Here is a 24,100-nt window from a genome sequence, read left to right on the forward strand (position 1 = left end):
TGTGTGTGTGTGTGTGTGTGTGTGTGTGTGTGTGTGTGTGTGTGTGTAGGAGGAGGTAGTTCCACCTTTCCTTGAATATACCTAGCCCTCTTGCAGTTACCTTTAAAATACACTTTCCACCCTTTCTCTCTCCTTTTGTGGCAAGGTGAATCCTCACAAAGGACACCTACCCCAGGACAGAAACCTAAGCAGGATAATAATCTGTAAACATAAATAGATGGATCCAACTATGGACTTCTTTCAGACTTAAGTTTGAACTCTGACTTCCATGGTTTTAACTGAATGTTTTCCATGCTCCTGTGCAATACCTGTTCTCTGCATGTTTATACAAGGAACAAAGGATTTTTCTTTTGTTTTGAGTCCTGTGGCACCTTATAGACTAACAGACGTATTGGAGCATAAGCTTTCGTGGGTGAATACTCACTTCGTCAGATGAGTATTCACCCACGAAAGCTTATGCTCCAATACGTCTGTTAGTCTATAAGTGCCACAGGACTCTGTCGCTTTTTACAGTTCCAGACTAACACGCCTACCCCTCTGATTCTTTTGTTTTGTGTGTAAAAGTTACATAAATGTATAACCAAGTTTAGAATTCTCTTTCCTGCTATGTTGTAAATAATTTTTCCTCATTTCAAGATTTTTTGTGTGTGTTTTTAAAGATTCTTCTGTTTTGTTTTGTACATTTGTCTGAAAATCAAGCTTTACTGGAGATAACCCCTTACAGGGCATAGAGAGAGTAGAATTCTAGCTTTTGGCATAAGGGGATCCTTGGCCCTCTCCCTTGCTCTTGCCTTTACCTTATCCTTCCCTCTCCCACTTTGTAGATCTACTTGTGAAAAGGTACCATTACTCCATTCAAATTAACAGAATTGCCTGATATTAATATTAATTTGATCTTTCTTTTTCACAGCCCAGTCACTGAAAGAGTTTGCCCGGCTACTGATTGCTGTAGAAGAGGAGAGAAGACGACTTGTAAGTCTAATATAGTATACTTTTATTTTATTTTATTTTTGAAAATACCAAAATTTGTTCATGCATCCTGAGAAAACATTCTGAGCTCCTCTGTACTTGTAAAGTATATCCTATACACGATGTATTTGCAGCCACGTTAATGAAACATTTTGCTTAAAATATTAGTTTAATGTGGTTTGGTAAGGGGTAAAATACTCCAGTAGTGCAGCTGTTAAATTTGGTGTAATTTTGCTGCTTAGGCTGCCAAAATCAGGAAATTAGCCAGTCTTGAGCCTCACTGGGTTGAAAGAGGCTCAGTAAAGTGCTTCATTACAAACATCAACGAAGTAAGGTTATTACTTTAAAAATACTTTCTTTGCTATGATGATAACACAGCCCATCCAAAATGGATATTGAAAGAAACAGCAGCAGAGTAGAAGGGAATAAATAGAAATTTGAAATGGGCCACCCTCATTACCACTACAAAAGTGATTTTTCCTCCCTTGGTATTCTACTGTTAATTGAATTGTCTCGTTAGACTGACCCCCAACTTGGTAAGGCAACTCTCATCTTTTCATGTGCTATGTATATATACACCTCTACCCCGATATAACGCAACCCAATATAACATGAATTCGGATATAACACAGTAAAGCAACGCTCCAGGGGGCGGGGCTGCGCGCTCTGGCGGATCAAAGCAAGTTCGATATAACGCGGTTTCACCTATAACATGGTAAGATTTTTTGGCTCCCGAGGACAGTGTTATATCGGAGTAGAGGTGTACCTGCTACTATATTTTCCACTCCATGCATCTGATGAAGTGGGTTTTAGCCCATGAAAGCTTATGCCCAAATACATTTGTTAATCTCTACGGTGCCACAAGGACTCCTCATTGTTTTCTTTCTTTCTTTCTTTCTTTCTTTCTTTCTTTCTTTCTTTCTTTCTCTCTCTGCCTGATTGCATACGTCTGGTTCCAAATAGAGGTGTGTGGTTGACTGTCAGTTTGTAACTCTGATGTTCGTAACGCTGAGGTTCTACTGTAATTCAATTTTTTTCAAAGAAAAGCAGTGTACATAAACACTAACTCACAAATCATTTAAGATTCCATTGTTGTTCTAATGTAAACTTTTAATTTTTTTTAAATGATGGAAACATAGTTAAATTATTTTGTTTTAATGAAGTGTATATTTTTCTTGGAGTGATGGTCTCTATTGTATTCCACTGAGGCTTTACGCACGCACACCATGCATCCAGAGCCGGAGAATTTAAAAGTAGTGTCCATTGGACTGCGTATGTGCCCTGGTTTTCCTCAAGGTTTCATCCGAGGTGATAAAGGGCTGGGCAGGGCGGACCGACCGTGTTTCCAGTTCATAGAATCTTAGAAGAATAGAGTTGGAAGAGACCTCAGGAGGTCATCTAGTCCACCCCCCTGCTCAAAGCAGGACCAACCCCAACTAAATCATCCCAGACAGGGCTTTGTCAAGTCGGGCCTTAAAAACCTCTAAGGTTTTTCCTTCTCACGGCTGCATGGGCAATGTTGGAACTTTCTGTGTCCTCGTCTCTGATGCAGCTTTAAAAACATTATTGTACTTAGTTTTAGAATTTTACAATTTATAGTGTTTTTAGCTATTTTTAATTTTTTTTTGTAGTTTTAGTGATTAGGATAGATTCTGGAGATACTGGACTATGCCTAAGACCCCAGGTTTTAAAATCTGTACCTCCTGCCTGTGTTCCTTCTTGGTCAGTGACAAACATCAATGCTGCCTTTACTTCTTGGGAGAAACCCACAATGCATCCAGGTGCAGATCTGCCTGTCCTTCCCCAGCCGTACCCAAAAAGGGTGGGCTGTCCACCTCCTAAAGCACCTTATGGAAGTCCTCATGAGGCCTCACTCAGACCCACGCCAGGGGACTCCCTGTGTACATTGGCCTGAAACAGATCTGGCACTGGTGGTACCACCACTAAGGACCCTGTGCTGGGACCTAGTCAAGAGGTAAGGAAGCATGTCCATAAACATGGCATTAAGTCTTCCTCAAAACCAAAGAAAGGGGATGCTCCTTCCACGAATTTGAATCACGGACAGGGAGTGCACTTTTATACACCTAAACATGAGAAGAATTCCCACAATCGAAGGAATCAGGCAGTCCCGGGTACCGAACCACAGGTACAGTTGACTTTGATTCCTGAGGTTCCCGGTGGGCTTGAAACCCATTTCCAATACAGGGTTCTTCCCTTTGGACTAACCACTGCTCCCAGAGTCTTCACCAAGGTTTTCTCCGACGTGGCGATCTACATCAGACATCATAGGGTCCTCATATTCCCCTATCTAGATTACTGATTCCTGGCTGCATGATCCAGACACGAAGCCCAAGTTTCAACCTCCATGCTGCTTAGCATTCTTTCATGCCTTGGGGCCAGTATCAACATAGAAAAATCAACCTTGGACCTCACATAATCCCTTGACTTTATAGGGGCCACCATCAACTTGGTCACAGCACGGACCTACCTACCAAGCAACAGGATCCAGACACTGCAAGAACTCATAACTCGCATTGTCAACAATCCTTATGTCTCTGCCAGGACTTGCCTGTCTCTCCTTGGCCACATGGATTTGTGTACATACGTCGTTGCCTTCACTCAACTCAACCTTCGCTGCCTCCTGATGTGGCTCCTGACAATTTATGCTCCCAAATATCACACCGTGGACTTGCTGCTGACAGTTCCCCACAGGGTGCTCTCTCCCTCCAGGGGTGGACAGACCCACGTCATGTCTGTGTATGGGTTCTCTTACTCCCCTCCTCCCCAGAGAGGACGATCATCATGGACGCATTCTTTGTTAGTTGGGGAGCACACATGGATGATCACATGACACAGGAAACATAGACTCCTTGGGAATGCAGGATGCACATCAACATTGTGGAACTCCAGACTGTAAGGAAAGCATGTCAAGTCTTTCTCCCGTTCATCTGTTCCCATCATGTTCTTATCATGTCAGACAAACCACCACTGTTTTCTACATCAACAGAGGAGGTCAGAGGGGGATACGAGGTTGACTGCTCTGTTTGCAGAAGCAATCAACCTCTGGAATTAATGTGTCACCCACCAGGTCCTCTTGTCTGCAGCCTATCTCTCAGGAACACAGGACCTGACTGCAGACTCTCTCAGCAGGCAGTTTGTGATCAACCACGAGTGTGAACTCCATGAATCCATAGTTCAGGACATCTTTAGCTGATGTGGGATGCCGAACAGAGACCTCTTCACCTCCCACATAAGCACCAAATACAACCTCCAGGAGAGGTCTTGGTCACCACTCTCAAGGCAACACTTTCATACTCTCCTGATCAGATCAACTCAACTATGCCTTCCCTCCCCTTTGGCTCCTACCCTGAGTACTCCACAAGATCAAATGTGACAGAGCAACAGTCCAGACAGTTCTGGTTTACCAACCTCCTTCATATGTCCACCTGACCACCATTTCCCATCCCCATCTTCCCTGATATCCTGACACAGAACAGCAACGAGATCAGACATCCCACTCCACAGGTGCTCCATCTTAGAGCATGGTATTTGAATGGATATCTTTTCTAGAATGGGCCTGTTCCTTAGATGTCCAAAACATTCTCTCCAGAAGCAAGAAGGAGTCCACTAGGCACGGTTACCAGGCCAAGTGGAAATGCTTCGCCTCGAGGCCCAACAAAAGGGACTTTCCCCAGAATCCGTGGGGATCCCCCTCTTCCTGGACTACCTCCTGTCCTTGAGACCCAATGACTTCATTCTCCACTCTCTAAAAGTCCACCTAATGGTGATTAGCACCTTCTACCCACCCATGGAAAGGCGCTCCGTCTTTACACACCCACTAAGTGTTAGGTTTTGGAAGAACCTTCTTACCCGTCTAACCCATTGCTCCCCAGTGAGACCATAACCTAATTCTGTCCATACTAACAAAATCACCTTTCAGCCCGCTGGCATCATGCTCTATGTCCCTCCTTTCCATGAAAGTCACATTCCTGGTTGCTATCACTTCTGCAAGAAGCGTTGATAAGCCATGATGGCAGACCCCCCTGCTTCACAATTTTCCATAAAGATAGCATCTCACTGTGTCTGCATCTCAAATTTCTGCCAAAAGTCATCTCCTTGTTTCACATTAATCCATCCATTCACTTCCCTGTTTTCTTCACGAAGCCACGAGCATCCACAGAGGAATGATGACTCCATTCCCTAGACATCCAACGGGCCTTGGCCTTCTCCCTGTACAGAACAAGACCCATCAGGAAGTCCCCCAGACTCTTTGTTGTAGTAGCAGAAAGACTCAAAGGTCAGACAGTCTCCACCCAGAGAATCTCCAAGTGGATTTTGGGTTGCATTACACTGTGCTATCGACTATCTTGCCTTCCTCCACTTACTGGGATGCAGGCTTATTACCTACGAGAACCCAGGTTTCAACCACGACCTCCCTCTGCAATGTGTTCCTCTGGGACATATGTAGAGTGGCCCCGTGGAGTTCAGTGCATGCCTTTGCTATGCACTACACCTTAGTACAGGACTCCGCGGCAAATGCCTTCTTCAGCATGGCAGTCCTCCACTCAACCACTACATCTTCTTCATCACACCCTGCTCCAACTTAGGTACTGCTTGTTAATCACCCTCAGTGGAATACAGTAGGGACCATCACTTGAAGAAGAATAGGTTACTTATCTGTTACAGAAGGTTCTTCGATATGTGTGGTCCCTATCTGTATTCCACTTCTTGTCCTCCTTCCCCCTGTTACGGGTCTGTTAGTTTTGCGGTGGAGAAGGAACTGGAGGTGTGATTGGTCCGTCCTGCTTTTATCACCTTGGATGAAACCATGAGGCAAACCAGGGTGAATGCGCAGACCAGCAGACACTACTTACAAATTCTTTGGCTCTGGATGCATTGTGCGCATGCATAAACACTCAGCGGGCTACAGTTAGGGACCACCCATCTCAAAGAACTTCCAGTTACAGGTAAGTAACCTCCTCTTCCAAAATACTATCCCGTGGTACCATTTGACTCTGCATGACATCCTATATTTTCTAGGGCTGTCAAATGATTAAAAAAATTAATCGTGATTAAGCACACTATTAAAAAAATTAATCACGATTAATCACGCAATTAATCGCACTGTTAAACAATAATAGAATACCATTTATTTTAATATTTTTGAATGTTTTCTACATTTTCAAATATATTGATTTCAATTACAACACAGAATACAAAGTTTACAGTGCTCACTTTATATTTATGATTACAAATATTTGCACTGTAAAAAACAAAAGAAATAATATTTTTCAATTCACCTAATACAAGTACTGTAGTGCAATCTCTTTATCATGAAAGTTGAACTTACAAATGTAGAATTATGTACAAAAAATAAGTGCATTCAAAAATAAAACAATGTAAAACTTTAGAACCTACAAGTCCACTCAGTCCAACTTCAGCCAATCTCTCAGACAAACAAGTTGGGTTACAATTTGCAGCAGATAATGCTGCCCACGTCTTCTTTACAATGTCACCTGAAAGTGAGAACAGGTGTTTGCATGGCACTGTTGTAGCTGGCATTGCAAGATATTTATTTACGTGCCAGATGTGCTAAAGATTCATATGTCTCTTCATGCTTCAACCACCATTCCAGAAGACATGCGTCCATGGTGATGACAGGTTCTGCTCGATAACGATCCAAAACAGTGCAGACCAACGCATGTTCATTTTCATCATCTGAGTCAGGTGCCACCAGCAGAAAGTTGATTTTTGTTTTTGATGGTTTGGGTTCCTTAGTTTAGCATCGGAGTGTTGCTCTTTTAAGACATCTGAAAGCATTCTCCACACCTCGTCCCTCTCAGATTTTGGAAGGCTCTTCAGATTCTTAAACCTTGGGTCGAGTGATGTATCTATCCTTAGAAATCTCACATTGGTACCTTCTTTGCGTTTTGTCACATCTACTATGAAAGTGTTCTTAAAATGAACATATGCTGGGTCATCATCCGAGACTGCTATGACATAAAATATATGGCAGAATGCAGGTAAAACAGAACGGGAGACATACAATTCTCCCCCAAGGAGTTCAGTACAAATTTAATTAACTCATTTTTTTTTAACGAGCATTATCAGCATGGAAGCATGTTCTCTGGAATGGTGGCTGAAGCATGAAGGGGCACATGAATGTTTAGCATATCTGGCACATAAATACCTTGCATCGCCAGCTATAAAAGTGCTATGCGAACGCCTGTTCTCACTTTCAGGTGACGTAAATAAGAAGCAGTCAGCAGTATCTCCCATAAATGTAAACAAACTTGTTTGTTTTAGGTTTTGTTTTTGAGTGCAGTAATGTAACAAAAAAAAAATCTACATTTGTAAGTTACACTTTCACAATAAAGAGATTGTACTACAGTACTTGTATGAGGTGAATTGAAAAAGACTATTTCTTTTGTTTATCATTTTTACAGTGCAAATATTTGTAATAAAAATAATATAAAGTGAGCACTGTACACTTTGTATTCTGTGTTGTAATAGAAATCAACATATTTGAAAATGTAGAAAAATATCCAAAATATTTAATAAATTTCAATTGGTATTCTATTGTTTAACAGTGCGATTAATCACAATTAATTTTTTTTATCTGAGTTAATTTTTTTGAGTTAATTGTGTGAGTTAACTGCAATTAATCGACAGCCCTAATATTTTCTTATAAAAAGCCAGATCTGTGTCTCTTGTACTTTTGATTTTTGATTTTATTTAAAAGTACAGCATAGTCATTCTTCTTAACTCTGTTGTATTGTTAGGAAAATTAAATGAACATAGATTTTATTTTGGGATGGGTGTGAAATAAAAGTAGCCATGACTTCTTTGCAACCCAAACACTGCAGCAGTTCTTCATTTTCCGGGCTGTAAAATGGAAGTGTTTTTCTGCTTCACAGAAGTAGTGATGATAAAATTTATTAGTAATTGTGAGGTGTATGGATGCGATGGTAATGGAGGTCATATAAGTACCTACATAGATTTTTTTTTATACTCAAGTGTACTTAATCAATAAACTTCCTTGTGGAGATTTGCTTTCTTTTTTCTGAGAAGAGGTGAACTTAAGCACATGCTTAAATATTTTCTGAACTGGCTTCTATATGTACAGGCTAACTAATGTACTAATAATTTGAGTAACCACAAGATATGGTGAGTGAGTTTTCATGATTCATAGCCCCATGCTCAGACAATAACTTTCCTCTATGGTAACATAAATGAAAAACTTCTCTGTTTGCAGGCGGTTAGGTCTACAGCAGATATTGTTCAGATTACAAATGCATCTCTATTCACTTAGAATTTTTCATCTATGTTAGGTTGAATACAGAGCTTAAAATGAATGACTAGATTTAAAAAATAACCCAACAAATATGAGATCAAATTCTAGTCTGTTTTCACTGAAGTCAATCATAAACTAAGGAGAACTCATTTTAAGTCAAAGAAAAGTGATGCATTCTGGAAAGAAATGTAAAACTCAGTGAAGGGATTTTTATATACCATAAAAGATTAACCACCTCAAGAAATATCCAGCTAACTTGTCTCTTTGTTTTCCTTTCTTGTAGAAATAATTGTGTAATCTTGAAAAAACCTCCCATTTAAATCGGGAAATTATTAATCCAGGAAGAGGTTTGCAATAGGTTCTGTCATTCTCATGAGTAAATGAGAGCAAACTTGCCTCTGAGTGTTCATCTGTTGTAAATCAGATTTTGCCATTTTAAAATATTAGTGTTGTGTGCAATTTTAAATTTAATACTTTGCACTGTAATTGTGTAATTTTTTTCTCTCCGTTTGTCACGGTGTGAAGTGGGAGGAAGAATAGAAAGGTGAATGTTCAAAGTTTATCATCTTACCAGTTCACTACATGTTGAATTACTTCTTTAAAGCAGGTCCTGGATGAATAACTTTCCAAATTAAATTGAAGATTATTTTAAGGTGATTCTGTAGGAGAAGAGAGCGCAGTAAAGAGAAATGAAGGTTTTATTTCTAAAGCTGGTTAATCTTTCGTAGTATATAAAGCTAACTTCACTGGTTTTTTTATCCTCCTTTCCAAATGAGTCACTTCTTTTTGCCTTAAAACCTTCCTGGTCTCTCTATTTTATGATTGGCTCTGCCCATAAAGTGTTTCATATGATATCGTATAGGAAGGACACTATATAAAAAATAAAATTGTATTTTTTATTGTTCTTTGCAGGCTAAACAAACAAAAGGTTAGTGGAATAGAGAGAGAGTTAGAATATATGGAGCTGATTCTTCAATGGACTCTTCCGACACGAGAGGGCTTTATTTGGATTCAAAAGCTATGCCGGTAGATTCTGATGCAGGAACATGGCCTTGGTCTCTAATTTCCCCCTTATGTAGAAATTTTCTATACATGCTTCTTAATTTAATAAATATAAAATTATCAAGGGAATTAAATAACCTAGGTGGCATAATTAAAACCAACAATTTGAGTAATATGTTTAGATCTTAATTTTTTTTATCGAATAGTGGCTTTTTAAAGTGACCAACCACCATCACTTTCAGCAGTAGAGTTCAACTGCAGATAATACCACAGACGATTGTTAATGTAAAGGCATTACATTATCTTTCTTGGTGATAGAGCATTATTCAACTATTTTTATACTATTCTTGACTATCTTGCTGTACCACAATTCTGTTTGTTCTCTTGAAACTGAACGCAGATACAATAAGTCACCCCGGTCCACAGTATGTAGAAGGCCTACAGTTATCTACCGAGTAATACTGGGATGAGAGGATAATTTACCATAATTGGGAAAGTTCCTATTTTTAAACAGTTTATGCCCTGTCATTGGGGGACAGTTTAACATTTTTGGGGTTAAAGTTCTTAATCTGTCCCCATACAATAGATACATACATAAAATTTGAATAATTTCATTAAGGGACGTGGTGTTCAGAGAAGTTAGAGGAATTACTGTAATATACAGTGAAACCCCACTATAACGCGATAATTGGGGTCCAAAAAATTCGATCGTGATAAATGCAGGGTCGCTTTATAGCGGGGTTATGAAAATTTACCATTTCAAGCCAGACTTGTTGACGCAAAACAAGAGTGTGACTCGGTCCTTCCTCTGCTTAAAGCCTTCTCGTTTGTGACTATCAGTCCTGGTTGCGAGGGTGCGATCGGGTAACATTTTAAAGCATAAAGCAGTCTCGTCACAGTTGTAAACTTGATCGGCTGTGTAGCAACCTTCCTCCAGCAACTTTTTAATCTCAATTGGGTAGGAATCAGGGGAGGGAGGACAGTAGGGAAGGGGCCGGGGCCAGCCGGGAGCTCAGGGGCCGGGCAGGACAGCCCTGCGGGCCATAGTTTGCCCACCTCTGAGGTATAGGCCCCAATCAGGCTCATGGTCCAATTGTGCTAGATTCTGAGCAAACACTTTGTAAGAGACTCCCTGCCTAACAAGCTTACAATCTAATTGTGAAACTTCAGAACTTCCTTTTTAATTTGCTGGCTTCTGAGGAAACAAGGTGCTTTATGCAGAGGTTATATATTTTTGGTCCCTCTGCTGGAAAGCGTTCACAGAACACAGGAGGCTGAGCCAACTGCCTTACAAACTTCCGGTTGGACGTGAGACTCTTCAGGAGTTCCCCTTTTTTGTGTGCCTTCCTCTGCATAAACATGGTTGGTCAGAGGGAGATCAGAAAGAAGTTGTTCTGTATAACATGAATAAAGGCTTATCCGTGAAATAGCTATATTACAGAACGTCCTTGGGATGACAGTACGTCAGTGTTTTATGGATAAACTTGTCATGTCGTTTCACAGCTTCCTTTTAATTCGATGAAGTATGACAGTTAGCCATTAAAAGACAATATTGCGTCACTAAATGCTTGATGTACAGGATTATAGAATGACAGATGTTTGCTTTACACATGAACATTAACTTGCTAATGTTTTAATTTTCTTTTGTATTGTATTTTATACTACTACTATGTAATGGGTGGTATTAACAAGCCAGTCTGTATACATCAGACTTCCATGTTGAAAGTCATGAATTCATATCATACCTTTACATCTTGTCTGAGGCACTTTGATAATTGCCTATTAAATTCCTCATAAGGAAAATAATAACTGTTTTGTATATATGAACACAAAGTACTAACTGGTCTGTTGAAGTGTTGTTCCAGCTGAAGAAGGTGTATATTAATGACTTAATCTTCAAGAAAACGCTGATGCAGAGGGACACTAGAGCAATCTTCCATTTTGCTAATTTTACATTCAAAAATAAAAAATAATGATTTACAAGCCCATTTCTTTTCTTTAACCAGCTAATGAAACAAGAACAAAATTATTAGGAAAGATGTTCAGTTTGAAATACTGGAGGTTAGGATTAAAGAAAACCATGTATCTTACAGAAGGGAGAGATTCTGTCATTTGAAGATTTGCTATTTTAATTGGCAGCAGTTTAATAGAGCAGTAACTACCATCCTTAAGTTTCCTTCATCTTCTTTAGTCTTTCATTTGCTTTCAGGAAGACTAATCAGCAGGCTCAGAAAAAGAAAAAATAAAATTTTCGCTTTCCATAGTATACATCCTTCTCAGGGTATCAGTCCTGTTTTTGGTTGTTAAATTAATGATCTCTGCATATGGGGAAGAATCTTGATTATTTCCAAGGACATTAGGTTCTGCAAGTTGCCCATCCCTAGTAATAAGAGATCTAATTTATCTCTACTGTTTTTCCACTGACGTCAGCAGTATTCCACATGGGAATTGTGAAATAATGGCCTCCAATTCCTAATGAATCATTAGGGAATGCTAGAGATGCAATAATTTAGTTTCATGTGACTACTTTGTTTCTGGGGATCTTATTTTAAATAATTTCTTTCCACTCTTATGAACTTTACTGATCATGTCTATGGTGTGTTTCGGTTAAGTAAATGATATACATTGTGGATGTAAGATATTCATTATTTATGCTTCCCTTCCCATTTGATGTTATTAAACTTTATAACAAATAGTGTTTTATTACTCATGGTACATTTCTAATTCTTTTTTTCCCTTTTGTAGGATTAATGCTATGTTTACACAAGAATAGATGGGTTGGTTCATGCTACTGATTTCTGCATGCAACTCCTCATTCCTGAATTCCCTGGACAATTGAAGCAGTGATTAGATTATATTGTGTTGTCAGTGTAAACCCCTGATTATTTCTGAAAGGTTACCAGATGCTGCACTGCAGAAGATCTCCCTTAATTGTGAAATTCCTTGCCTTTTACCCATGTATTGTGTGCTCTTGGAATGCTGATGAGTGTCTGGGTGGGGGATGGGGTGTTATGGCTTCCCTCTTTGATGTTCTAGAAGACAGGTCTTGCCCTACTGAGTCAGATCTGTCATTTGTCTAGTTAGGGATCCTGTCTTTGGCAATGGGCAGCATGAGATATTTCAGGGAAAGGTGCAAGAAACCCTGTGGTGGACAATTATGGAATAATCTACCCAAAAGGTGAAGCTTCTTCCTAACTCCTGTCCTTTAGTGACTGATTGATAAGCTTCATCTTCTTAATGTATGTGCCTCAAGTGGCACGTGACCAGGATTCATCACTGAATTTGGTCTGCTGGTTGGATCATTAGCTTCCCCAGCTCACACTGGGTACTGATGGGGTGTGCAATGTGAACGCTGATCCATGCCCCCCCATAACCTTCATGCTTCAGGGCATAGGATTTTTTTTTTTTTTTAGAAGCCAAAAGATATCTGTGAATGTTCTGTAACTACGCTGATGCAAGAGGACTGCTGGCATCTCCACCCCTGCAAGGGAAAGGCCTCAGGTTATTCATTAACATCAAGAACTGCACTTGACAAAATAAATGAATTATTAAAACCAGTGCGCATGCATCAATGCATAACAGCAGGGACCACAGGATACAGCATGTCCCAGAATAAAGAAGTTAGTCCTCTATTTGATGCAGCCTACTGTTTGTCAGAAGGTTATTTACTGTTCATTCCATACACACTGCTTGTTTTGCTCAGCATTAAAAGGGAGGAAATCATAAAATGCTACCTACTAGCACCCTGAGACTGTAAAGCACACATCTGGCATTGAGTTTTTACAAAAAAATCTAATCCTTAAAGTAACAAAGCTATTACAGTCTATAGTAATGCTTCCAAATATTCAAGTATCTCATTCTGACTGTGTATTATGAAATCAACTCTTAATTGCTGAGAATCGGCTGACAAACTTACGGCTACATGTGAAGCTGCAACAGCATGAACAAAATGATTGCTCTTGAGGGAATTAGTATTATTTCTATCAGATCATTAGATTTATAAAAGTGCTTAAGGAAGAACACACATATATAGGGCTGTGCACCTAGTTGAACCTAAATTCTGTAGCAAGGACCCCTGAGTTTCTGTGGCAGGCTGGAAATTCTAAAATATAGCTTCATCTAAATAATTGAAGTTCTTATTGAGCTCACCATAAAAGTGAATAGTAAATCAGTACTGACTTATTCTGTTAGTTTGATATTAAATTTATTTAACTATGCCCCTAACCTTTTCATTTTCAGCATGCTGCTGTATATTTTTGAATTGGTTGGGGCGGGGAATTGAATTCTGATTTTGGCAGGTCAGATACAGGACAATAGCACAGGGGTTGGATTCTTTTGCTCAGAGTATTACAGTGAAATAGTTTAATATTGATATTTCTTCATCATGCTAAGGTTCACAGACCTGTTACAATGGAGTACGTCAGCCTGCTTGCAGCTTGGGAACAGAACCAGACCTGTCAGTCACTGGCAGCAAGAGAATGCCTCAGCTCCTAAACTTCCCTCCAGTTTTTAATACCTCACAGTAGCTTAACCAGGCTGCAGAGCTGTTTGAGGGAAATTCCAAACTTTATTTTAAATTTGACTAACACTTGGGCTTACTAATGTCTAGCTAATTCCTAGCTCCTTCCCAGGTCTGCAGGAAGGAGACTGTTCTTTCTCAATTAGTATCAAAATCCAGTTGTTTAAAGAGCACTGGCAGTCACAGGGAGGAGAAGTTATGTTGCCTGTACTGAGATCTGCTGGGCAACCACGTTACCAAGAGTACATAAGTTCACCAATTTCTACATGTCGGTCATCCAGAATGAGCCAATATCATTTTTTTTGGAAGACATTTTCTTTATAACTCAGTGGAGAAGGAAGATGGATGTTCTATATCATACCTCATTTTGGATGTCCATAGTTAAAGGATGGTCTTGCTTCCTATTCTTTTGTACCAAATCTGTGGACCTTAGTACAATGAAAAGGAAAATTTTTCTGTGCTTACCTGAAAATTTCTTTTTTAGAGTAATAAGGTCCACGGATCATGCCCGCTTTGGATACAAATTATGGGGATTTCCCATGCTCTGCAGCAGGAGAAATTGTGCTTTTTTAGAGTATATATAACCTCATCTGTAATTTAGGAAAGTAGGATGCATTATCCTGGCTGTGGAATTTTTCTCCACTGGAAGAAATGTTATAGTACAATGTCCAATATCATATTCAGGGTGTTTCCAGCTGAACTGGGACCTCAATCTTGCCACTCAGACTTCCCCTAATGAAGCTTAAGCAAATCTGAGATAAAAAGGATTGGGACCCAAGGATCTTTTATACAATTTCAAGCCCTCTTTGACAAGTCGGAGTTCCTCGGGGAACAATAGGTAATTAGGGCGACTGAAGTAGGTCCATCACCGGTGCTTAGCTATACAGATTATCATAAGGCAATTGCCTGTTCCTCCACCATTCACAGATAATTTGCTATACATTTCAAAGAGAGATGAATACAGCGATATCCTGTGTGTACAATTCATTTAAATGCTAGGATGTTCTTTTGATCTCTGAATTATCAGAATACAGCATAGACAGGGACTGTTGATTACATGTTGACCACTACCCATATATATGTAAATACACAAAAACACAAACATTATCTCCCCATATGTCTTTAAGAGTTGAATTTGAGTCATTCATCCTGCAGGATGTGTAACCCTTTCTGGCCATATGTCACAACATCAATGTTCTTAAATGAACAATTACATTCTGCTTCTCTAATATAAACACAGCCCTAAATACATCACCCCTCTACTCTGATATTCCACTACTACCCCACAAACTGGCTTGATGATGAAGAAAGCTCATTGGTTAACAGTACTCAACACTACAGTCTGTCCAGCCAGCTAATGGACAGGTTGTCTGAAAGTGTATATAGTATGAAATCATTACTTTTTCTATCAACCATTTTTGCCAGGGGTGTCTCAGTGTAGTTTGTGTGTTCAGAATATACATATACATTTGCATAGTATATGCTGATGTAGACTTGCAGTTGGTTCTATTGACAAGAAAAGTATGAAAGATGTAACTATGCTACCACAAGGTAGGTTAAAGTTATTTCTGAATAATTTAATTTCCTTGGACATTTAAGTTCAAGGACACTGGTCATTTGTTAATATGAGGCTCGCTGGGATATGGGATTGCAGTCGCAAAATCTTGCGAAAAATTCAGTGTTTGTGTCCAAATGTGAGGCTGTAAAAGCATTTTTGCCTTGTATTTAAAGGATTCCAAGTTTTCCTAGTTTTTGTTCTTCTTCAGCCTTAACAGTAGTTACATTCTTTGTGAAAATCATGACTGCCAACATAGCTTGCTTTGTTCTTTTTATGTCTGAAAGGTCCAATCTACTTTTATTAAAGTAGATGACAAAACTTCCCTTTGACTTCAGTGGAATGCAGCTTTGGGCCCAGTAAGGTCACGTGGTCTGGCCCCTGAGATATATTTATTCACTTGCACAAAAGCAAAAAGGTTGACTCATTCTGAACTCATTCAGGATAGTGAGCCAGATATACTAGTGTCATACAATATGCGTTCAAAACATTTAAATATAATCTGATTCCAAAATATATGAATTAAAGCAGTCATTTCTGGACATCTGATTGCAACACAAAGCATGCTGACAAGGGGCGTGGTGAAACTGCTTTCTTAGTTTTAAAATGAAATATTGAAGCCACTAGACAACCATTAGCCCCATGCAATTCACCTACGGTCAAACTGTGGCGTAAGGCTCTTGCACCAACCAGTAACAGAGTGAAAAGTGGATACTGGGAGGGGAGAGAGAAGCTTCTGCAGGTTTTCTAGACCTCTTCGTGTGCAGAGGGGTAGAGACTAGGAGGGCAGATGTGATGTGTATCGCGTTCTACCTGGTGGATTGGTGGCAGTAATCTATCCCAGGTGTAGGCTTGGCATAGATTACTTCCTTCTGCTTCACAGTAGGTAGGTTTGGCAGAATTTAATTTTTATTTTTTTATGGTTTAAATGGATAATATCAATGTTTATTTTTATAATTTTGTTTTTATTTTTATCAGTTTAGATTTTCACCGTCGTGGGAAATTTTGGGGGTACGTGTCAAGATCAAAATACAGAAAGCAAATATCCTCAAATCAAACTCTAAGACGTTCTCAAGCAGCATTGTTCTTAATTTTTCCTATCTGTACATTTCAGTTATTATTGGTGATGAAATCAACATTTACCAATAAAAATCTAATCCTTTTCAGTCTAAGAAGACTGACAGTCCTCCTGGGGGAGCACAAATCCACAGTTTGGTACTTAACCCCTCCATGACAATTTTCCTCTTAAATGCATTGGGATAATATTATGTATTATATAGAATTATGTAGTCTATATCCTGTATAATTTTCTATTTTACTTTTCAGAAAAAAACTGGCTTAGAAAAGTTAATTGTCTTGCCTGGCACTGAGATACAGAGAACTGGAACACTGATCTTATTCCCTAAACCTGATTGTGGCAGTGACTAAGGCCTGATTTACACTGAGAATTTACTTTGGTATAGCTACATCTCTCAGAGGTGTGAAAAATCCACACCTCTGAAAGATGTAGTTATACCATCCTAACCCCTGGTGTAGACAGCACTAGGTCAATGGAAGAATTCTTCCATTGACCTAGCTACTGCCTCTCAGGGAGGTGGATTACCTTCGCCAGTAGGAGAATCCCTCCCTTTGGCACAGATAGGGTCCACACTGAAGTGCTACAGCAGCACAACTGTGCTGTGGACCACAGCCCATGGTAGCATTTTAAGTGTAGATAAGTCTTAAAATGTATGACCTTGTGCAAGTCACTTCACTTCTCTTAGCTTCATTTTCCCCATCTGTAAAATTGAAATAATATTTATCAGTTTAATAACTTTGGTAAAGTGCAAGATATGATTAAAACCTGTGATAGAGGTGAGACTAGCCAGGACCTTCTGGCTCCCACCCTCTGCTTAATCCAGTCAAACATATGGTAAACGCCATGACCAGGAACTCTTTCCCCATCCACAAGTGAGAAAGCAAGCTACCCATCCTGCCTCACAGATGCCTGATCATCTGAAACAACTCTAAATATTGTTCATCAGTGGGTCCATTCTATCCACAGCTTTAGAGTGGGTCATACATTCTCCATCTTTAATTTCCTCCTCTTTTAATAGGAAGCAAGGTTCAATTTTTTTTTTTCATAGAAGCATAGGACTGGAAGGGACCTTGAGAGGTCATCTAGTCCAGTCCCCTGCACTCATGCCAGGACTAAGTATTACCTAGACCATTCCTGACAGGTGTTTGTCTAACCTGCTCTTAAAAATCTCCGATGATGGAGATTCCACAACCTCCCTGGGCAATTTATTCCAGTGCTTAACCACCCTGACACTTAGGAAGTTTTTCCTAATGTCCAACCTAAACCTCCCTTGCTGCCATTTAAGCCCATTTCTTCTTGTACTATCCTCGGAGGTTAAGAAGAACAATTTTTCTCCCTCCTCCTTGTAACAGCGTTTTATGTACTTAAAAATTGTTATAATGTCCCCTCTCAGTCTTCTCTTTTCTAGATTAAACAAACCCAATTTCTTCAATCTTCCCTCATTGGTCATGTTTTCTAGACTTTTAATCATTTTTGTTGCTCTTCTCTGGACTTTCTCCAATTTGTCCACATCTTTCCTGAAATGTGGCACCCAGAACTGGACACAGTATTCCAGTTGAGGCCTAATCAGCGTGGAGTAGAGAGAAAGAATTACTTCTTCTGTCTTGCTTACAACACTCCTTCTAATATATCCCAGAATGATGTTTGCTTTTTTTGCAACAGTGTTACACTGTTGACTCATATTTAGGTTGTGGTCCACTATGACCCCCGGATCCCTTTCCGGAGTACTCCTTCCTAGGCAGTCATTTCCCATTTTGTCTGTATGCAACTGATTGTTCCTTCCTAAATGGAGTACTTTGCATTTGTCCTTATTGAATTTCATCCTATTTATTTCAGACCATTTCTCCAGTTTGTCCAGATTATTTTGAATTTTAATCCTATCCTCCAAAGCACTTGCAACCTCTCCCAGCTTGGTATCATCCGCAAACTTTATAAGTGTACTCTCTATGCCATTATCTATATCATTGATGTAGATATTGAACAGAACTGGACCCAGAACTGACATTCGTTATGCCCTTCCAGCATGACTGTGAACCACTGATAACTGGTTCACTGATAACATGATAGATGCTATGTTGAGTCATGGTTGCTGGTGATGAAGCATGAGGAGAGGAAAGAGCTAAAGGCTCATAGCCCTATGCAGATATCTGCACAAGAAAACCAATCAGCATCTGACAAGAGTTTGGGCAATAATTTAATAGCATAAAATAATATATTAGAAAAAAGGTTTCAAACCATTCAGAATCCTTTTGTAATACAAGAGCCCGCTACTAATTTGCACAGATGACCTGAAAACACGTTGCAAATTACTGAGTTTTGCAACTTAGGGAGTGTATGAACAATTTTAAAAGATTCATCATAACATTTATTTTAATGTAATTAGTGTATAATCATAATAGTGAATCTGTAGCACATTCTGCCAGTAGTAATCAAGCCTTAGGAATGAGTGACCTCACAGTAGCACTGTAATTGCCATTGAATATTTGTAGAGAATTGGAGAAAAGTTGTCATTTTTGTGTGAATTACTTGGTGTAAATTAGGAAGGTTCTACTGTATAAACAAAACAATAAAAAATAACATAATTGACATTATGCAGTTGTTAGATTTTTACTGCATGGAGTCTTTATGTATCTGTGAATTCTGCATTTATAAAAACCTGAATGGGTGATAAAACCCTCTGATCATTTATGCTTCTAACCAGAATGTTCCCACTTATTACAAAGAAAGCGTGGCAACATAAAGCACTTGCCAAAAACTTTGCTTTTCAGGCTATGAAGCATTTTATTAAGTCATTTAACAGCTTGCTGCATAGAGTCCCACAACATCTCCAATTTCCTAAATGGCTAACATGATGCATTAATAGTTTTCTTTGCTGCTCTTGATTTAATAATCAGTACTTAGAGGAAATAAGAATAGAGATTACTTAAAATCTTTCCGTAAAACAGAAAAGCTAACAATCAAATCTATGGCTGTTTCTGCTTAACTTGCATTATGCTCACACAGGAGAAAAGGTTCACATAAATGACACTGCTTGCTGCTCTCAATTTTGAAAGGCATCAGCCATGAGAGTGAGATGAAATCTTGCCAGGCAGAGTTCAGTAAAAGTGCAAAATGATTGTAACAGGGTTGTAACTGTGAAACTGTTTGTTACTTCTCATTTATAAATGTAATTTTTTTCTTGATTTCACATACATTTCTCTTATCCCCTCTACTGCAATGAATGCAGACTTGCACGGCATGACAGTCACTTTTCAAATTGTTTTTGAAAGGAGTTCACTCGCTAGTAGATAGGGTGGGTTTATTTGAAATTTTATTTCTTGTCTTTGTACAAAAGCAACAAGTTGCTATTTCAACTTTCAGAAACTTTGGCCTTCAATGCTTTCACTTACTGATCTTCTACTTAGATGACTACTGATGGAGAAGAAGAATGTATATTTATGTTCCTCCTAAATAGGGCTGTAAAGAATGTTGAGTTTGGGGAGATGAAGTGTTACCCGCCAGCCCTCCAATAGTAGGGATTATTCTTTTGTGACTGCAGGAGAGGATCTGCTTGCATCTGAGGGACATTTGGGTAACTCATCTGCACTAATATCAGAGTAGGCCATTACCTGATGATCTGTCACGTTCTTGCATTTATTTATGTGATCTGAACTAGTCTGATCTTTTCCAAGTAGTTCAGGAAACAGATCTTCACTCCTATGTAAGTGGTCCATGAACAATTTCTGTTGGAAATTTTTGTTTTGCAATTTGGTCTCCTGAGCTACTTCAGCCTCCTTGTGTCTTCTTTTTTGTTCTCTGTCTCAGCTCTCCAGGGACATAGAATGGACAAAGAAGAAAACTAAAATCATCACTAACAAAGTTTGCAGATGACACACAAATTGGGGGAGTGGTAAATAATGAAGTAAACAGATCACTGATACAGAACAAAATAAACAATGTGTGTTGTATATATTTACATTTAGACATATTAAATCTAGGAACAAAGAATGTAGGCCATACTTACAGGATGGGGGACTCTATCCTGAGAAGCAGTGACTCTGAAATAGATTTGAGGGTTTCAGTGGATAGTCAGCTGAACATAAGCGCCCAGTGCAACACTGCATCCAAAATGGCCAATGTGAGCCTTATATGCATAAGCAGGGAAATCTTGACAAGAAGTAGAGAGATCATTTTACTTTTGTATTTGACAGTGATGCAACTGCTGCTGGAATATGGTGTCCAGTTATGGTGTCCACAATTCAAGGAGGATGTTTATAAATTGGATAGGGTACAGAGAAAATGCACGAAAATGATTCATAGATTCCAAGGCGGAAGGGAACATTGTGATCATCTAGTCTGACATCATGTACAACACGGGCCTTAGAACTTACCCAAAATATTCCTAGAATATTTCTTCTTCTTCTTTGTCTTTTTTTTTTAAATCCAAACTTGATTTAAAAACTGCCAGTGAAGGAAAATCCAATATGGCCTTTGGTAAAATGTTCCAGTGGTTAATTACCCTCACTGTTAAAATTGTACACCTTAATTCCAGTCTGAATTTATGTAACTTTAGCTTCCAACCATAGATCACTTTTGTCTGTGGGTTTGAAACCCCGGGCACCCTCCCCCAGCTCCCTGGTCGGAGGAGCCCCGGGCTGGCCGGAGGTCTGAGCACCCGCCCCCATCTGCCCAGAGGTCCCGAAGCCCCCCCGCTCCCACCTGCCAGGAGGAGCCCCGAGCCAGCCACGACGCACCTCCGCAGACCCCAAGCCACTGCGGGGAAAGTATCTCGGACTCTCCTCCGGAAGAAGGTTTTGCTACTCAGCTTCCTGGGTTCATCAGTAATCTCTCTTGAATAGCACATACTGCCTCCTCAGCCGCCTCAGAACCTGCATGGCATAATAAAACAAAAACTTCCCCCGCAAAACCCTGCAACCAGGGATCCGGCGGTCGCGGCCTCCCCTGGCCTATTATTCCTGCCGCCCATGGATGTGGGGGGGAAAGAGAAACGGAAAGAGATACTAATACATTGAGATCCCATTATAATGTGAGCTGAGGGGTGAAGATATTATCTACTATCTGTTCTTATCAGTTTAATATCTGTATTGAAGGGATTGATGGTCAGAACAGGCATATTCCCGGTCATTTAAAAAATAAAAGCATTACGTGGGATACCTCTTTGGAAAGCTATACTGAAGAAAGAAAACTGCCTTTAAAAGAAAAAGCTTGCTAGATTATTTTTTTCCCCTGTATGCTGGCATCCTATTTAAAAGCCAAGTGAAAGCTTTCCAAAATGGATAAGCAATGCTGCCAGCCATATTCTCTAGAGAGTTGGAAGGATGTAACTGCCACTAATTCTGGTCCTGTTCTGTTAAATATTTTGCCCACAATACCCGTTATCCCATTTCCTGCATCATTTAAAAAAAATTGTATGGTATCTCCCAATCATTTTAAATTTGGTGAGATGTTCACAAGAAGCATAATTGTGACATTCTAGATTTAAGCAACCTTTAAACAGCTTTCACTATATCAGTTATGTTTTATTTTTACACTAATAATTCTAATGTCTAGAAATGAAATATGGATAGGTAAAACTGTCTCTTTTCTTGAGTAGCTCCTTCCTTGTTTTTTTGTGAGGGCATTTTCTGATGAATGATCTGAAAAACACGGTTTCATGTTGTTCATGTGTTCTTACTATATGTTGTCAGTTTTTGCTGGAAAAGGAGAAAAGTAAACTACACGGTACTTTGGATCAGATATTCTCCTCGTTATGTCTACACTGTACTTTTGTCGTTAAAACTTTTGTCGGTCAGGGATGTGTTTTTTCGCACCCCTGACCAACAAAAGTTTTAACAACAAAAACTGCTGATGTGGATAGTGCTTTGTTGATGGGAGAGCAAGCTACCGCCCCTCGTTGCTCGAGATTTTTATTTTGCCAGAAGAAGAGCCGGTAAAGAGCGGCTAGACTGCGTACCTTAAAACAGCACAGCTGTGCCGCTATAAGGTACGCATTTGTAGACATAGCCTAACAACATGAGTGTCAAAAGTATCTGATCCAGATTTTCTATAGATTCTGTAACCCAGTTAAAGTGGCTCATTTATCTTTGGATAAGTCAAATCTGAATTACCTGCATTTCTCTGGAAACCTTTTCTCTCTGTGTGTGGTATGTATATATATGCTTGCTTTTCCTAAAACTATACAGAGTTAGACTGTAATCTTTCAGTCTAAGAGTTAAAGGATCCTGGGCATAATACCGCTACAAACCACTAAGCTGATTTTGGCTTTTTGCCTGGACATGTTCATTCATAAAAAACTTGTTAAAACAGAATACAACTTCCAATTACATTCTTCTCTTGGAACAGTTACTTTCCTCATAGCCAGCTCTGATTTCTTAACAGTGATTTTATATGGGTCAGTGATGTTAAATGTGGAGAAACAATGAATATTAGATGATTAGGGGTATACCATGCTTTTTTGTATTAAGAATGAGACACCATATAGAATAGGGCTTTTAAACTGTATCTGACTATGCATCAGAGCATTTTATCCTGTTGCAGCTGTACTATATATCACAAAATGCCTCTATTAGCAATAGCCATTAGACAATAGAGATTAATTGTGAAGCCATTAACCCTACAGTGTTTTAGTTACTGGAGTCCATACATAAGGACATGAAGCTTCTGAAGTAATGGAGATGGATTTCTCTACGTTAATATAGCAAGTAAAGTTTAAAACCGATCCAAAACACCCCAGCAAAAAACAAGATGACACACAACCTGAAAAGGTACTCAGGTTAATGTGACCAAAAAGCTCTGCTGCTGTGGTGAAGAGAGAAGATGTTTCTTCCTGCATTCATGGAAGTGACTGCATGCTCTTCATATACTGTATTAAGAAAGTGTTACAAAAAACAGACTTGACTTGATACAAGGAGAAAGGAGACAGCTGCAGATATACAGAGAATGTTAGAAAAACTTCACAAATCTAGGTTGTTAAGGGGCAATAGCCAAAATTAGAGCAATGGATAGCAGGGTGTGTGTGTGTGTGCGCGCATGCATAGCTGGCTGTAAGGTAGTGTGGGAACTAGTCCATAATGTTCTGTGTAGAGCCAAGGCCAGTTTTGGATTTGGAAGTGGATGGATTGGTGAAGGTGATGAATTGCAGAAGGATGGTCTTGTGGTTAAAGTACTGGACTGAGTCTCAGGATCAGGATTCGGTTCCTCCCACTGTCATAGATATCCTGTGAGCCTTCAGTAAGCCACTTACTCTTTCTGCGTCTCAGTACTTCATATAAAAATGGGGATACTTGTCTAGTAGTGTGCAAGCTCTTTGGAACAGGGACTATCTTACCATGTGTTTTACAATACTTATCAGAATGGGGTCCTGATCTCAGCCACAGCCTCTAGGTGCTACTATCATACACACAATCTTATTTATTGTTTATATTATGCTGGATCCCAAAGCCCCCACTTAGGATCAGGGCCCCATTCTGTTAGTTGCTGTATACACAGGGCAGAAGATCCCTTCCAGTCTGGACTGTTGGCCCTGTACTTGAAGAACTTGCACTGAAATTTTGAAACAAGGCTCTGCAAATGAGAGTTAGAAATACAAATGAGAGGAAGCAAAGGAAAGGGAGGATGAGGTTATTGATGAGATCCTATGGTTACATAATTAAGCTGTATGTACAGTTTGATTCTGAATAATTA

General features: G+C 39.4%; 1 protein-coding gene across 1 annotated transcript in view; it reads left to right on the forward strand.

The window, feature by feature from the left end:
* The window catches only part of ARHGAP42 (Rho GTPase activating protein 42), a 281,853-nt gene that overhangs the window by 101,684 nt on the left and 156,069 nt on the right, over positions 1-24,100 (forward strand). Inside the window, exon 3 of the mRNA XM_026651599.2 lies at positions 911-972. Coding sequence (XP_026507384.1) covers positions 911-972 — 62 coding nt within the window. The remainder of the gene's footprint in view (positions 1-910; positions 973-24,100) is intronic.

Source organism: Terrapene carolina, unplaced genomic scaffold (genome assembly GCF_002925995.2).
Source record: "Terrapene carolina triunguis isolate 2854851 unplaced genomic scaffold, T_m_triunguis-2.0 Scaffold97, whole genome shotgun sequence".
In the NCBI taxonomy this organism is placed as follows: Eukaryota; Metazoa; Chordata; order Testudines; family Emydidae; genus Terrapene; species Terrapene triunguis.